This window comes from Panulirus ornatus, chromosome 17, assembly GCF_036320965.1.
Source record: "Panulirus ornatus isolate Po-2019 chromosome 17, ASM3632096v1, whole genome shotgun sequence".
In the NCBI taxonomy this organism is placed as follows: domain Eukaryota; kingdom Metazoa; phylum Arthropoda; class Malacostraca; order Decapoda; family Palinuridae; genus Panulirus; species Panulirus ornatus.
This window is the reverse complement of record NC_092240.1, coordinates 56181967-56198133: the sequence shown is the minus strand read 5'-3', so window position 1 is coordinate 56198133 and position 16167 is coordinate 56181967. Positions and strand designations below refer to the sequence as shown.

Sequence of the window (16167 nt, the reverse complement as noted above, 5' to 3'; positions counted from 1 at the left end):
TTCGGGCATTATTGCATGACAGCTAGAGACTGAGTGTGAATGAATGGGGCCTTTGTTGTCCTTTCCTAGCGCTACGTCGCTCACATGAGGGGGGAGGGGGATGTTATTCCATGTGTGGCGAGGTGGCGATGGGAATGAATAAAGGCAGACAGTGTGAATTGTGTGCATGTGTATATATGTATATGTCTGTGTGTGTATATATATGTGTACATTGAGATGTATAGGTATGTATATTTGCGTGTGTGGACGTGTATGTATATACATGTGTATGGGGGTGGGTAGGGCCATTTCTTTCGTCTGTTTCCTTGCGCCTGAAATCCTCCCCTCTCATTTTTTTTTAACTTTTCCATAAGAAGGAACAGTCCTCTGTTCTTAACGCTACCTCGCTAATGCGGGAAAGGGCGAATAGTTTGGAATATATATATATATCATTCATTTTGCTTTGTCGCTGTCTCCCGCGTTAGGGAGGTAGCGCAAGGAAACAGACGAAAGAATTGCCCAACCCACCCACATACACATGTATATACATACACGTTCACACATGCAAATATACATACCTATACATCTCAATGTACATATATATATACACACACAGACACATACATATATACACATGCACACTCTCGGTGATATCAGAATTGCTTATCATTGCACATCATTTGTTTCTCTTCATCCCAATCCTCCTTCCACACCTCCCATAACTTGTATACATCATTTCCATTTTCACTCCATACACCCAGCCCAAGGATATATGTTTCCCCAATCTCAGCACATCCAAACCATAACTTTTAATCTTCTTCACAAGCTCCCTCCTTTTTCTCTCACCAGTCATCCTATTTGCTTTCAGTGCTGTCACCCTAAATCATTTGTCTCTTATACTTCTTTACGTAATTGGTAGTCCCCAGTGACACTTCTTATCCTTTTTTGCCTCAACTTTTTGACAGGCCAGTGGCAGAGGGCAGCTCCGGCACAGTGTTTCCCAGAGGCAGTGAGGCTCCCAAATTGTCTGAAAAGCTAAAAACCCCAGTACACCTCAAGGGTTTGTCTGTTTTTAAAAGGAAAACAGTGACTGCTGTTCCCTTGATGGAGTTAGGCAATGCCTTCCCCTTTAGTTCTACCCTTAAGAGTTTAATAAAGAGGTTACCATGAGATGAAGTAAGATTTGGATACTCTTGAAGACTAGAGTATCCCCTTGAGGTATTGACACATGAAAATGTTTCCCAATTTTGAGCCTACCTCTTAAACTCATAGGTTATGATACTGCCATTGTGTGAAGGATATATTTTTCATTTTTAGTACTTATAAATGCATTTATTGAATATTATAAGAATCAATTATGAAAAAATTATTTGTTTTTAAAGACTTTTTGTTCATGTTTTTGTGCATACAGTGGTTGCCAGCTTTTCTGTTAGCAGCAGTGCAGGGGTTGATGAGGAAGGAAAAGAGGTACAGACTTTTCACGTATTTACTTTGAAGTTTGATTAGATTGGAGTTGGTAGAATAGGAATGAGGAATCCACACGGAGTTCATGGTGAGGAAAGTAGTTGAGGGTATTAGTAGAGAGTGTTTATCATTCTTCCCATGGTATTTGAGTGTATTTTACTTATGGGGTGTTGAGAAAGATTATGTTAAACATTTTAGGTAATGAGGGTAGAAGGTGACTAAATGGGGTGGGAGTGGGGGACTGATAATCCATCCCTCTTGTATTATTTTCACCATATAAAGGAACAGAGAAAGGGACCAATTGAGGATTTTTACCTGTAAGGCTCAGCCACCTGTTCTTGATGCTAACGTGGGAAATGGCGAATATTGGGATAGGGAAGAAAGAATACTTCTCAAGTATTCCCTGTGTGTCATAAAAGGCAACTAAAAAGGGTCAGAGCGAGGGGCTGGAAATCCTCCTCACCAGTTTTTACTTTTCCAAAAAAAAGAACAGAGAAGGGGGCCAAGTGGGGATTTTTTCCTTTAAGGCTCAGTCTTTTGTTCTTGATGCTTTCTCACTAATGTGGGAAATGGTGAATATGTATTGAAAAAAGTATTTCATACATAATTATCATTTTCTGCACTGGGGAGGTAGTGTCAGGAACAGAAGACTGATCCTTAGAGAGAAAATCCTCACATGATCCTCTTCTCTGATTCTTCTTTAGGAAAAGTAAACCAGGAGGGGAGGATTTCCAGCACCTGCTCCTACCCCTTTCAGTCACCTTCCATGACAGGGAGGGAATACGTAAGTAGTATTCTTTTTCCCCTATCCCAGGGGTATATCACATATATATATTTTTATTTTATTTTTTTTATTATACTTTGTAGCTGTCTCCCGCGTTAGCGAGGTAGTGCAAGGAAACAGATGAAAGAATGGCCCAACCCACCCACATACACATGTATATACATACATGTCCACACACATCACATATACATACCTATACATCTCAATGCATACATTTATATATACACACACATACACATACATATATACACATGTACATAATTCATACTGTCTACCCTTATTCATTCACATCGCCAACCCGCCACACATGAAATGACAACCCCCTTCCCCGCATGTGTGCGAAGTAGTGCTAGGAAAAGACAACAAAGGCCACATTCGTTTACTCTTGGTCTCTAGCTGTCATGTATAATGTACCAAAACCACAGCTCCCTTTCCACAACCAGGCCCCACAAAACTTTCCATGGTTTACCCCAGATGCTTCACATGCCCTGGTTCAGTCCAATGACAGCACGTCGACCCCGGTATACCACATCGTTTCAATTCACTGTGTTCTTTGCACGCCTTTCACCCTCCTGCATGTTCAGGCCCCAATCACTCAAAATCTTTTTCACTCCATCTTTCCACCTCCAATTTGGTCTCCCACTTCTCGTTCCCTCCACCTCTGACACATATATCCTCATTGTCAATCTTTCCTCACTCATTCTCTCCATGTGACCAAACCATTTCAAAACACCTTCTTCTGCTTTCTCAACCACACTCTTTTTATTACCACACATCTCTCTTACCCTTTCATTACTTACTCGATCAAACCACCTCACACCACATATTGTCCTCAAACATCTCATATCCAGCACATCCACCCTCCTCCGCACAACTCCATCTATAGCCCACACCTCGCAACCATATAACATTGTTGGAACCACTATTCCTTCAAACATACCCATTTTTGCTTTCCAAGATAACGTTCTTGACTTCCACACATTTTTCAACGCTCCCAGAACTTTTGCCCCCTCCCCCACCCAATGATCACTTCTGCTTCCATGGTTTCATCCTCTGCCAAATTCACTCCCAGGTATCTAAAACACTTCACTTCCTCCAGTTTTTCTCCTTTCAAACTTAGGTTCCAGTTGACTTGTCCCTCAACCGTACTGTACCTAATATATTAACCTTGCTCTTATTCACATTTACTCTCAGCTTTCTTCTTTCACACACTTTACCAAACTCAATCACCAGCTTCTGCAGTTTCTCATCCGAATCAGTCACCAGCGCTGTATCATCAAATTAGCTTGTCCCTCAACCTTACTGAACTTTATTATTTTGCTCTTATTCACATTTACTCTCAGCTTTCTTCTTTGACACACTTAACCAAACTCAGTCACTAGCTTCTGCAGTTTCTCACCTGAATCAGTCACCAGTGCTGTATCATCAGCGAATAACAAGTGACTCACTTCCCAAGCCCTCTCATCCACATTAGACTCCATACTTGCCCCGCTCTCCAAAACTCTTTCATTCACCTGCCTAACAACCCCATCCATAAACAAATCAAACAACCATGGAGACATCGCTCACCCCTGCCGCAAACCGACATTCACTGAGAACCAATCACTTTCCTCTTTCCCTTCTCATACACGTGCCTTACATCCTTGATAAATACTTTTCACTGCTTCTAGCAACTTACCTCCCACAATATATACTCTTAATACCTTTCACAAAACTCTCTCAACCACAATAGACTCCATACTTGCCCGTCTCTCCAAAACTCTTGCATTCACCTCCCTAACAACCCCATCCATAAACAAATTAAACAACCATGGAGACATCACTCACCCTTGCCACAAACCGACTTTCACTGAGAACCAGTCACTTTCCTCTTTTCCTTCTCATACATGTACCTTACATCCTTGACAAATACTTTTCACTGCTTCTAGCAACTTACTTCCCATAATATATACTCTTACTACCTTTCACAAAGCATCTCTATCAGCTCTTATCATATGCCTTCTCCAGATCCCTGAATGCTGCATAAAAATCCATTTGTTTTTCTAAGTATTTCTCACATACATTCTTCAAAGCAAACACCTGATCCACACATTCTCTACCGCTCATATGCACATATATATACATAAATGCCCATACACACACATATACGTACATATATCAAGATATACATCCATATACATACATATACACAGACATATACATATATACACATGCTTATATTCATACTTGCTTTTTTTCATTCATCTTTGGCACTACATGTCCCCAAAGGAAACAGCATCACTGCCCCCAGCTTCAGCGAGATAGCACCTGGAAAACAGACAAAAAAGGTCACGTTCATTCACACTCAGTCTCTAGCTGTTGTTTAATGCACCAAAACCACAGCTCCCTATATATATCCAGCCCCCATACACCTTCTCATGGTTTATACCAGATGTTTCACATGCTGTTGTTCAGCCCATTGACTGCAATTTGGCCCTAGTATCCCACATCGTTCCAATTCAGTCTATTCCGTTCATGCCTTTCACCCTGCTGCATGTTCAGGGCACAACCGCTCAAAATCTTTTTCACTCCATCCTTCCACCTTAAGTATTGTCTCCTGTTCTCCTTGTTCCCTCCACCTCTGATAGATATACTCTGATAGATATATCCTCTTTGTCAACCTTTCCTCACTCATTCATTCCACATGTCCAAACCATTTCAATGCATCCTCTTCTACTCTCTCAACCACACTCTTTTTATTTTCACATATCTCTCTTACCCTTTATTTACTTGCTTGATCAAACCACCTCACACCACATATTATCCTGAAACATTTCATTTCCAACAAATCCACCCTCCTCTATACAACCCTATCTACAGCCCATGCTTCGCAACCATATAATATTGTTGGAACTATTATTCCTTCAAACATACCCATTTTTGCTCTCCAAAATGACATTCTCTCTTTTCACACATTCTTTATCACTCACAGAACATTTCAAATCTCTCCCACCCTATGACTCACTTTTCACTTCCATGGTTCCATTCACTGCTGAGGCCACTCCCAGATATTTACTCCAAGTTTTCTCCATTGAAACATACATCCCAGCCAACTTGTCCCTCAACCCTGCTGAACCTAATCACCTTGCTCTAATTCACATTTACTTTCAACTTTCTTCTTTCAAACACTTTTCCAAACTCATTCACCAACTTCTGCAGTTTCTGACCCAAATCAGTCAATAGATGCTGTATCATTGGTAAACAACAACTGACTCACTTCCCTGGTCCTTTCGTCCCCAACAGACTGCATACTTGCCCTATCTCTCTCCAAAACTCTTGAATTTTCCTCCCCTAACCACCCCATTCATTAACAAATTAAACAACCATGCTGCAGAATGACCTTCACTGGGAACCAGTCAGGGAGGTATGCAAAGTGAGAGAGTATGGGGTTGACTGTGTTGTTGATTGGATGGTAAGGATATTCAGTGTATTTATGGATCAAGATGAAGTGCTTGAGGATTGGTGGAAGCATGTATTGTGCCATTGCATAAAGGCAAAGGGGATAAAGGTGAGCATTGAAACTACAGAGGTGTATGTTCATTGAGTATACTTGGTAGATTGCATGGTGGTATGAAGTACTGATCATATATTGGGTGGTTCTTCATCCTCCTCTCTAGTAGTGAGAGTGGAACCAAAAGCCTCCCACCTCATTACTTCTCCTCCGACCACTTCTCTTCAACAAATCTTTTTCTGTACTCTGTGATGTTGATGCTCTACTATTCTACAGGTATACTTTTGGCCATTCTTTTTTTGAGCTATATCTGTGCACCCTTACCATCAAGGCTTGGATCCAATTCATGCATCTGCCTGCTGCTTCTCATAGTTTCTGTGTGGAGATTGGTCACTTGAGGGCTATCCTATAGGATGCTTCTTTCTTCCAGCAAATAGCTAAGATGTGGAAATTTCTTCCTCCTTTCATCTTTCTTTCGTCCTGTAACCTTTCTTCATGCACTTGTGGGGTCCAGATTAATTTCTTTATTCTTTTTCTCTTAATTTTTTTTTTTACCAAGATGGCCTTTGATTGAGGCATGTTTTCCCATCATCATTCTCTATAAAAAAAAGTCACTTTTACCAAATGTTTTTGAGATGTTTTGTGAGTCATTCTTATTAGAGAGAGAGAGAGAGAGAGAGAGAGAGAGAGAGAGAGAGAGAGAGAGAGAGAGAGAGAGAGAGAGAGAGAATGTGATGTGAGACATTAATTCTTTTGACAAAGCATCCTTTCAGGTGAATAACTTAGAAGGTTTGTAGTAGTATGAAAGATTTAGTTCTCCTTATTACAGTGTACATGAGTAGGACATTAAAATAACCATGATGTTACTGTGGAGATTCATTCCAAATAAACCCTCAGGAAGCAGAAAGAAAGAGACATCAAGCTTTAGTCTGTTTATCAAAACATCATCAGGACAACTAGTTATTCATTATCAAGGATGGGTTATATATAGAGCCAAGAAGTGACCTACAGTTTATGGGGTAAGTGACTTGAGTTTAACCATCAGTGGGTAGTAGAGGAGAGGTTACATTCGGTCACCACCTGACCTCACCACACTGTTGCATTTATTCAAAGCTTGCTCCATTTAAGGCCGTTTACATAAAGGAGTGTTCAAGGAATGTACAAAATTGATGACATTTTGATAAAACATATATGTAAACAGTTACAAAGGAAGCAAGCTTTGAATAAATGTAATGATGTGGTGAGGTTCGGCAGTGACTGAATGTAACCTTCTTTTCTCCTGCCTGTTGAGGGTTAAACTCAGGTCACTTACCCCAGATACTGTAAATTCCCTCTTGTCTCTATCTATAATCCAACCTTAATAATGTACGACTAGTTACCCTGAAGATGTTTTGAGAAATAGACGAGAGCTTAGTGTGTCTGTCTTTCTGTCTCCTGTGAGTTTATTTGAATGAGTAAAACATGTGTAATTAACCTGGGATGTCATAAGCCCTTGTCTCATTTCATATAACTGGAAAGAGATTTAAAGATGAAGGAAGAAATTAAAAATTTGAAATATGAAATAATGATTAGAATGTGTTAGGTTTCACTATTAAATATTTTGGTTTGTATATGCAACATAGCTGGTTGACAGAAATCATAGATATTATGAGAGTGATGCAATGCAGTCTTTTAGACAGCATTGAAATGTTGACTTAAAAAGTAGCTAGAGGAGCTTAGGCAACTGTGTTTGATCTTTTGAAAAAGGGATGTGGCACTGGAAAATGAATTACGTAAGATATATGGAAAATTAGGGTTCTGGAGTACGCATATCAGTAAAATGAAGAAATTTATTATAGAAAGTGGATGTTATAGCTGGACAGAAAACCAAAAAGACTAAAAGTAAGGTAAGAAAGATAAGTCTGAGAGTATAGGTGTAAGAGATGTCATAAAAGAGGTGGTGAAAAATGAGCAAGACTTTAATGCCCTGAAACTGTAGCTGTACAAATCATCTTGCTGCATAGCAGGAAATGACTTCTTGTCAGAATATTTTGTCATCAGATACTCAAAACATTGGTTCATTTGTTATATTTATTTTGTAGGACGAGGTTGGCCTCTGTTACTGCTTGCTGCATTTTCAGTAGACTGGTTTGGTCAAGACCGGAATGAGGGTTATGCTGCATTTGCCTTGCCATCTCCAGGTGAGCTTTATAGCTTTTTTCAAAAATATAGAATTTAAATCTTTTTAGCCTGTTAAGAACGGTATTACAGGTTGAGTATCCCTTATCTGAAACACCTGGGACCAAAAGTATTTTGGATTCTAAATTTTTTCAGATTTTGGAATATTTGCATATACATGATGAGATATCTTGCAGATGGGACCCAAGTGTAAACACAAAATCCATTTATGTTTCATATACACTTTATGCACATAGCCTGAAGGTAATTTATACAATGCTTTTGATAATTTTCCACATGAAACAAAGTTTATGTAACACTGAACCATCAGAAAGCTTATGTGTCACAAGTTTAGCCACCCATGTAGGTAGTCTTTGGTTGTTTGGCATCACCTTCATTCCTGACTCTGAATTTACATGCTACAGGTACACCACTGATTTTCCGTCACTCTTGGTTCCAAAGCCTTGTCGGATTAATCATTTTGCCAGACCAACCATGGTCATGTAATAATAATTCATCAACACACCTCTAACCCACTAATTATACATCTCCCATAAGTCAAGTATACCATGGACTGCTAGAAATTTAATTAAACAAATATTAAATGTTTGAGCACCCTAAGATAGTAAGTATGTCCTTAGATTGTTTGAATCCTGTGGGGTCTTCTTCCTCTTCAGTTGTTAGTGTTTTCCTAGGTGGGCATCGCCAGAATAATGCAGTTTTGTCTGCATTATACACCTGCTCAGGACTGAGGTGCTCATCAGCTATGAGTTTCACAGATTTGCCCACATACTCGGCAGCACCTTCATGGTTTGTAGACCGCTTTTCTCCGCACGCTTTGTTCATGGAAATTCTATGACACTTCTTTAATCTTTGAAGTCATCCTTCACTATAGTCATGCTCATGTTGTAATTTAAGTTCTTTATAGGACAACTTAGCCTGGTCCATTATCATGCTACCTGACAAGTCCACTCCATCACTCTGATGCTGTTGAAACCATTCCATCATCACACGATTGTGCTCAATACTGTTACCATCTTTTATAGTTTTTTAATCATCATTTGCTTCTTGGAATTGCTGTCTGCATAAACTTTCAATATTTTCTCCCTTTGCTTCTTTATATCATAAACAGTTGATGAACCAATACTGTAGATATCACACAGCTTATGCACTGAAACACCAGGGTCCATTTTTTCAACAGTTCTACTTTATCTTGGATCAGTATGGACTGGTGTTTACATTTGACACTGACACTCTTATATGTCTTAGCCATAGCAAGGGTCAAATTTAAGCAAAATAAGCTGAGAATCTCACAGAATTGCCTTATTACCACCAAGTGCAGTGTAAAGAATGTAAATAAGCACTCCCTATGCACAACGCCATCTGTGGCCGCCCAGTAAACTAGTCTGGTGGCCACGTAATTTTGTCTGGACTAAAGGAGGTGCCGAACCATCAGTTGCTGGAAATTCGGTAGCGTACCTGTACTGATAAGCAGTCATTTTTGTACATTTATTCACTCATAGGTTCTTATATATATGTATATTATCCCTGGGGATAGGGGTGAAAGAATACTTCCCACGCATTCCTCGCGTGTCGTAAAAAGCGACTAGAGGGGACGGGAGCGGGGGGCCAGAAATCCTCCCCTCCTTGTATTTTTTTAACTTTCTAAAATGGGAAACAGAAGAAGGAGTCACGCGGGGAGTGCTCATCCTCCTCGAAGGCTCAGATTGGGGTGCCTAAATGTGTGTGGATGTAACCAAGATGTGAAAAAAGGAGAGATAGGTAGTATGTTTGAGGAAAGGAACCTGGATGTTTTGGCTCTGAGTGAAACGAAGCTCAAGGGTGAAGGGGAAGAGTGGTTTGGGAATGTCTTGGGAGTAAAGTTAGGGGTTAGTGAGAGGACAAGAGCAAGGGAAGGAGTAGCAGTACTCCTGAAACAGGAGTTGTGGAAGTATGTGATAGAATGTAAGAAAGTAAATTCTCGATTAATATGGGTAAAACTGAAAGTTGATGGAGAGAGATGGGTGATTATTGGTGCATATGCACCTGGGCATGAGAAGAAAGATCATGAGAGGCAAGTGTTTTGGGAGCAGCTGAATGAGTGTGTTAGTGGTTTTGATGCACGAGACTGGGTTATAGTGTTGGGTGATTTGAATGCAAAGGTGAGTAATGTGGCAGTTGAGGGAATAATTGGTATACATGGGGTGTTCAGTGTTGTAAATGGAAATGGTGAAGAGCTTGTAGATTTATGTGCTGAAAAAGGACTGATGATTGGGAATACCTGGTTTAAAAAGCGAGATATACATAAGTATACGTATGTAAGTAGGAGAGATGGCCAGAGAGCGTTATTGGATTACGTGTTAATTGACAGGCACGCGAAAGAGAGACTTTTGGATGTTAATGTGCTGAGAGGTGCAACTGGAGGGATGTCTGATCATTATCTTGTGGAGGTTAAGGTGAAGATTTGTATGGGTTTTCAGAAAAGAAGAGTGAATGTTGGGGTGAAGAGGGTGGTGAGAGTAAGTGAGCTTGGGAAGGAGACTTGTGTGAGGAAGTACCAGGAGAGACTGAGTACAAAATGGAAAAAGGTGAGAACAAAGGAGGTAAGGGGAGTGGGGGAGGAATGGGATGTATTTAGGGAATCAGTGATGGATTGCGCAAAAGATGCTTGTGGTATGAGAAGAGTGGGAGGTGGGTTGATTAGAAAGGGTAGTGAGTGGTGGGATGAAGAAGTAAGAGTATTAGTGAAAGAGAAGAGAGAGGCATTTGGACGATTTTTGCAGGGAAAAAATGCAATTGAGTGGGAGACGTATAAAAGAAAGAGACAGGAGGTCAAGAGAAAGGTGCAATAGGTGAAAAAAAGGGCAAATGAGAGTTGGGGTGAGAGAGTATCATTAAATTTTAGGGAGAATAAAAAGATGTTCTGGAAGGAGGTAAATAAAGTGCGTAAGACAAGGGAGCAAATGGGAACTTCAGTGAAGGGCGCAAATGGGGAGGTGATAACAAGTAGTGGTGATGTGAGAAGGAGATGGAGTGAGTATTTTGAAGGTTTGTTGAATGTGTTTGATGATAGAGTGGCAGATATAGGGTGTTTTGGTCGAGGTGGTATGCAAAATGCGAGGGTTAGGGAAAATGATTTGGTAAACAGAGAAGAGGTAGTAAAAGCTTTGCGGAAGATGAAAGCCGGCAAGGCAGCAGGTTTGGATGGTATTGCAGTGGAATTTATTAAAAAAGGGGGTGACTGTATTGTTGACTGGTTGGTAAGGTTATTTAATGTATGTATGACTCATGGTGAGGTGCCTGAGGATTGGCGGAATGCGTGCATAGTGCCATTGTACAAAGGCAAAGGGATAAGAGTGAGTGCTCAAATTACAGAGGTATAAGTTTGTTGAGTATTCCTGGCAAATTATATGGGAGGGTATTGATTGAGAGGGTGAAGGCATGTACAGAGCATCAGATTGGGGAAGAGCAGTGTGGTTTCAGAAGTGGTAGAGGATGTGTGGATCAGGTGTTTGCTTTGAAGAATGTATGTGAGAAATACTTAGAAAAGCAAATGGATTTGTATGTAGCATTTATGGATCTGGAGAAGGCATATGATAGAGTTGATAGAGATGCTCTGTGGAAGGTATTAAGAATATATGGTGTGGGAGGCAAGTTGTTAGAAGCAGTGAAAAGTTTTTATCGAGGATGTAAGGCATATGTACGTGTTGGAAGAGAGGAAAGTGATTGGTTCTCAGTGAATGTAGGTTTGCGGCAGGGGTGTGTGATGTCTCCATGGTTGTTTAATTTGTTTATGGATGGGGTTGTTAGGGAGGTGAATGCAAGAGTTTTGGAAAGAGGGGCAAGTATGAAGTCTGTTGGGGATGAGAGAGCTTGGGAAGTGAGTCAGTTGTTGTTCGCTGATGATACAGCGCTGGTGGCTGATTCATGTGAGAAACTACAGAAGCTGGGAACTGAGTTTGGTAAAGTGTGTGAAAGAAGAAAGTTAAGAGTAAATGTGAATAAGAGCAAGGTTATTAGGTACAGTAGGGTTGAGGGTCAAGTCAATTGGGAGGTGAGTTTGAATGGAGAAAAACTGGAGGAAGTGAAGTGTTTTAGATATCTGGGAGTGGATCTGGCAGCGGATGGAACCATGGAAGCGGAAGTGGATCATAGGGTGGGGGAGGGGGCGAAAATTCTGGGAGCCTTGAAGAATGTGTGGAAGTCGAGAACATTATCTCGGAAAGCAAAAATGGGTATGTTTGAAGGAATAGTGGTTCCAACAATGTTTTATGGTTGCGAGGCGTGGACTATGGATAGAGTTGTGCGCAGGAGGATGGATGTGCTGGAAATGAGATGTTTGAGGACAATGTGTGGTGTGAGGTGGTTTGATCGAGTAAGTAACGTAAGGGTAAGAGAGATGTGTGGAAATAAAAAGAGCGTGGTTGAGAGAGCAGAAGAGGGTGTTTTGAAATGGTTTGGTCACATGGAGAGAATGAGTGAGGAAAGATTGACCAAGAGGATATATGTGTCGGAGGTGGAGGGAATGAGGAGAAGAGGGAGACCAAATTGGAGGTGGAAAGATGGAGTGAAAAAGATTTTGTGTGATCGGGGCCTGAACATGCAGGAGGGTGAAAGGAGGGCAAGGAATAGAGTGAATTGGATCGATGTGCTATACCGGGGTTGACGTGCTGTCAGTGGATTGAATCAAGGCATGTGAAGCGTCTGGGGTAAACCATGGAAATCTGTGTAGGTATGTATATTTGCGTGTGTGGATGTATGTATATACATGTGTATGGGGGTGGGTTGGGCCATTTCTTTAGTCTGTTTCCTTGCGCTACCTCGCAAACGCGGGAGACAGTGACAAAGCAAAAAAAAAAAAAAAAAAAAGGTTCTTAACAGTAAAAATATGAAATACCATTAATATCATGAAAAGATAATGTGTTTAGGGTATCTAAGCAATATTTGAGATATAAAAACAAATAAGCATTTAATTAACGATAATTACAGGTAGCCATAAATGTAATAATAACCGAGTTGAATTTGAACGCAATAATATTGCTGGTCATGTTATGCTCAAACATGGCATTTTAGATGGAGATGAAATTCAAATTTCACATGAAAATAATGTTTTACACTTACAAAAAAAGGAATAAAAATGGGTTTCCTTACAAAAAGGTAAGTGCAGCAACAAATACTAGAACTACGTATGGTCTGAGAAACTTGAGGGGGATGGTTCATCACTGTTGACATTGTGAGAAGGAACATCAGAAGTTGAGGGATCAGGAAGTGGGTCCTTTAGGGATGAGGAGGTATTCTGCTGGATGGCTTTTTTAAATGTTTCCTCCGGAATTACCTGCCTCATTAACAATGGTTTTTGTCTTAGAAGTCTCTTTGATTTTATAAACTGACATGATTTCTTGTTCTGTTATGAATGCACGCTGCTCTAGTCCTTCAGTGAGTCCATAAAACATTTTCACCATGTTGTCTATGAGCACTTTTTCTAGTGTTAGCAACGTCATCTTCATCATTACTGTTATCATGATCACCGTGATTCATAACCATTTCAGCTATTTCACTATCGGTCAGTGAATGAACAACTCAAGCCTCATTATCGATGTTAAAAACTTCTTCGATATCTACTTCTTTCAGCTGACTGATTGACTCTGGAGGTTTATTATTTGCATATGTAAGGAGGTCAGATATAATTTTTTCCTCACTTGACATACAGAGTCCTTCAAAATCACCATCTTGTTCATCATCATATCTGAGCATAGTTGCAAGCCAGAGTTTGTGCCAGGCATGCACAACTGTCTTTTTATATTACTGTCTTCCAAGCAGTGGCAACAGCATATATGGCACCCTTCATGCTAAATGTCATGTCCTTGCTCAAAAAGTTTCGGATTTTGGAGCATTGTGGATTTCACATTTTCAGGTTAGGAATGCTCAACCTGTGCTGTCATTGTCATTGGTACTTTTCTCTTTTCTGTATTGTGAAAAGTCACTTTCACAAGCACCATTTGATCTTAGACGAGGGTTACTTGTATAAATTCCCTTAGAAATTTTTGAGTAAAGTTGTCCTTCTCCATTTAGCTTAGAAATGGGAATTCATGGAGTATTCTCAGAAATACAGGGTTACATTCCCAGAGATTTGTTGTTATAGCAGAATGGTGTTGTATGAGTAATTGAAACCCTTGTTATAATGGGGTTAGGCTCCATACCCAAATTTCCCGACTAATTCTCCTGTATGGACTATACCTAAAACATCATAGCTTACCATCATTATAACACTCTCTATCTTGATGTAATTTAGACTTTTTGATTAAGCAGCCGTTGCCATTTCACTTGTAAATCAGATAATATTTAATGAATCTTACTGAGAATGTTGATGAAAAGGGATTGAGGTAAAAGATGGAGTGGGTTGATGATAAAGTAAATTTTTGGTGAGTTTCAAATTAAGTTTATCCTCTTCACTATATGATATTTAAGTTTGCTGGTATATTTAGGTATTATATTACCCATTTAAACATCTTAAAGTATGGTAGATCTCACTTATATGGCAGATTAAGAATATGAAAACTTGTTGTTCCTTATGAGGTGGCGATAAGAATCTAATGTTAGTTTGCTTTGATATTATTATAAAGATCATTATAACTGAAAAACCTTACTGCATACTTATACATCTCATTGTTAAATGAAGAGAATGTTCACCAGAAACACAGCTTTTTATCAGATGTTTCACTACATATTTTTGCCCTAATACTTGGATGTTGCTCTTGTGATTAATCTTTCTTTGAGCTCTCATTTTACAGGGACCCCCTGTATAAGTGAAATATAAATGGATACCCTAGACAATGGCCAGTAGGGTTTTAGTTCTCTATCTTTTCTATTTTTCCCTCGTGGGTAGTAGTTGGCAGGCAGCCACTGACCAGGGAGGTATATTACCAATGCTACCTGCCTGGGTATTGGGAGGGTCAGTGACAGCTGCCTAGTGAGCTAGCACTTCATTGGTTGTCAAGTTGCACTCTCTTGACCCAGGTAGTTGTCTTTTCTTTCTATCTTGCCCAATTGTGGACTGTTGATTTTCTGTCCACAAACATGCAGTTACTCCTTGTCATGCATAACACTTGACAACACTTAATTCACACAACTCATACTTCCCAACTCTAGATTTTTCTTTGGTGATATCTATGCACTCACATTGCCTTTTGGAAAAATAGCAGAAGCAACAGATAGAAGTAGTACATAGTAACATTAGACTGGAGCATTAGGTGGAAACATTTGGTAGAAGTAGTATGGTGTAACATTAGTTGGGAGCATTAGGTAGAAGTAGTAGGTTGGAACATTATTAGATAATTACATAACAGTAGTTGGTGGGAATATTAAGTAGGAGCCTCTGGAAACACTGTAGAGTTGTCCTCTGCCATGGCTTGTTAAGGGTGAGGCACTAAAGGCTAAGAAGTGGCACCAAAGTTTATATGTATAATGCACCGAAACCAGAGCTCCCTTTCCACATCCAGGCTCCACAGAACTTTCCATGGTTTACCCCAGACACTTCACATGCCCTGGTTCAATCCATTGACAGCACGTCGACCCCAGTATACCACATTGTTTCAATTCACTCTATTCCTTGCATGCCTTTCTCCCTCCTGCATGTTCAGGCCCTGATCACTCAAAATCTTTTTCACTCCATCTGTCCACCTCCAATTTGGTCTCCCACTTCTCGTTCCCTCCACTTCTGACATATATCCTCTTGGTCAATCTTTCCTCACTCATTCTCTCCATGTGACCAAACCATTTCAAAACACCCTCTTCTGCTCTCTCAACCACACTCTTTTTATTACCACACATCTCTCTTATCCTATTATTACTTAATCAATCAAACCACCTCACACCACATATTTTCCTGAAACATCTCATTTCCAGCTGTCTCCCGCATTAGCGAGGTAGTGCAAGGAAACAGATGAAAGAATGGCCCAACCCACCCACATACACGTCCACACACACATATACATAACTATACATCTCACCGTATACATATATATACACACACAGACATATAGATATATACACATGTACATAATTCATACTGTCTGCCCTTATTCATTCCCGTCGCCACCCGCCACACATGAAATGACAACCCCCACACCCTGCATGTGCGTGAGATAATGCTAGGAAAAGACTACAAAGGCCAAATTCTTTCACACTCAGTCTCTAGCTGTCATGTATAATGTACCAAAACCACAGCTCCCTTTCCACATTCAGGCCCCACAGAACTTTCCATAGTTTACCCCAGATGCTTCACATGCCCTGG

General features: G+C 40.1%; 1 protein-coding gene across 3 annotated transcripts in view; it reads left to right on the top strand.

Moving 5' to 3' along the window:
• Positions 1–16167, top strand: part of LOC139754814 (tectonic-like complex member MKS1) — a 199236-nt gene that overhangs the window by 142743 nt on the left and 40326 nt on the right. For all 3 annotated transcript variants that reach the window (XM_071672658.1, XM_071672656.1, XM_071672659.1), the window contains exon 11: positions 7799–7897. In XM_071672658.1, the coding sequence (XP_071528759.1) occupies positions 7799–7897 (99 nt within the window). The remainder of the gene's footprint in view (positions 1–7798; positions 7898–16167) is intronic.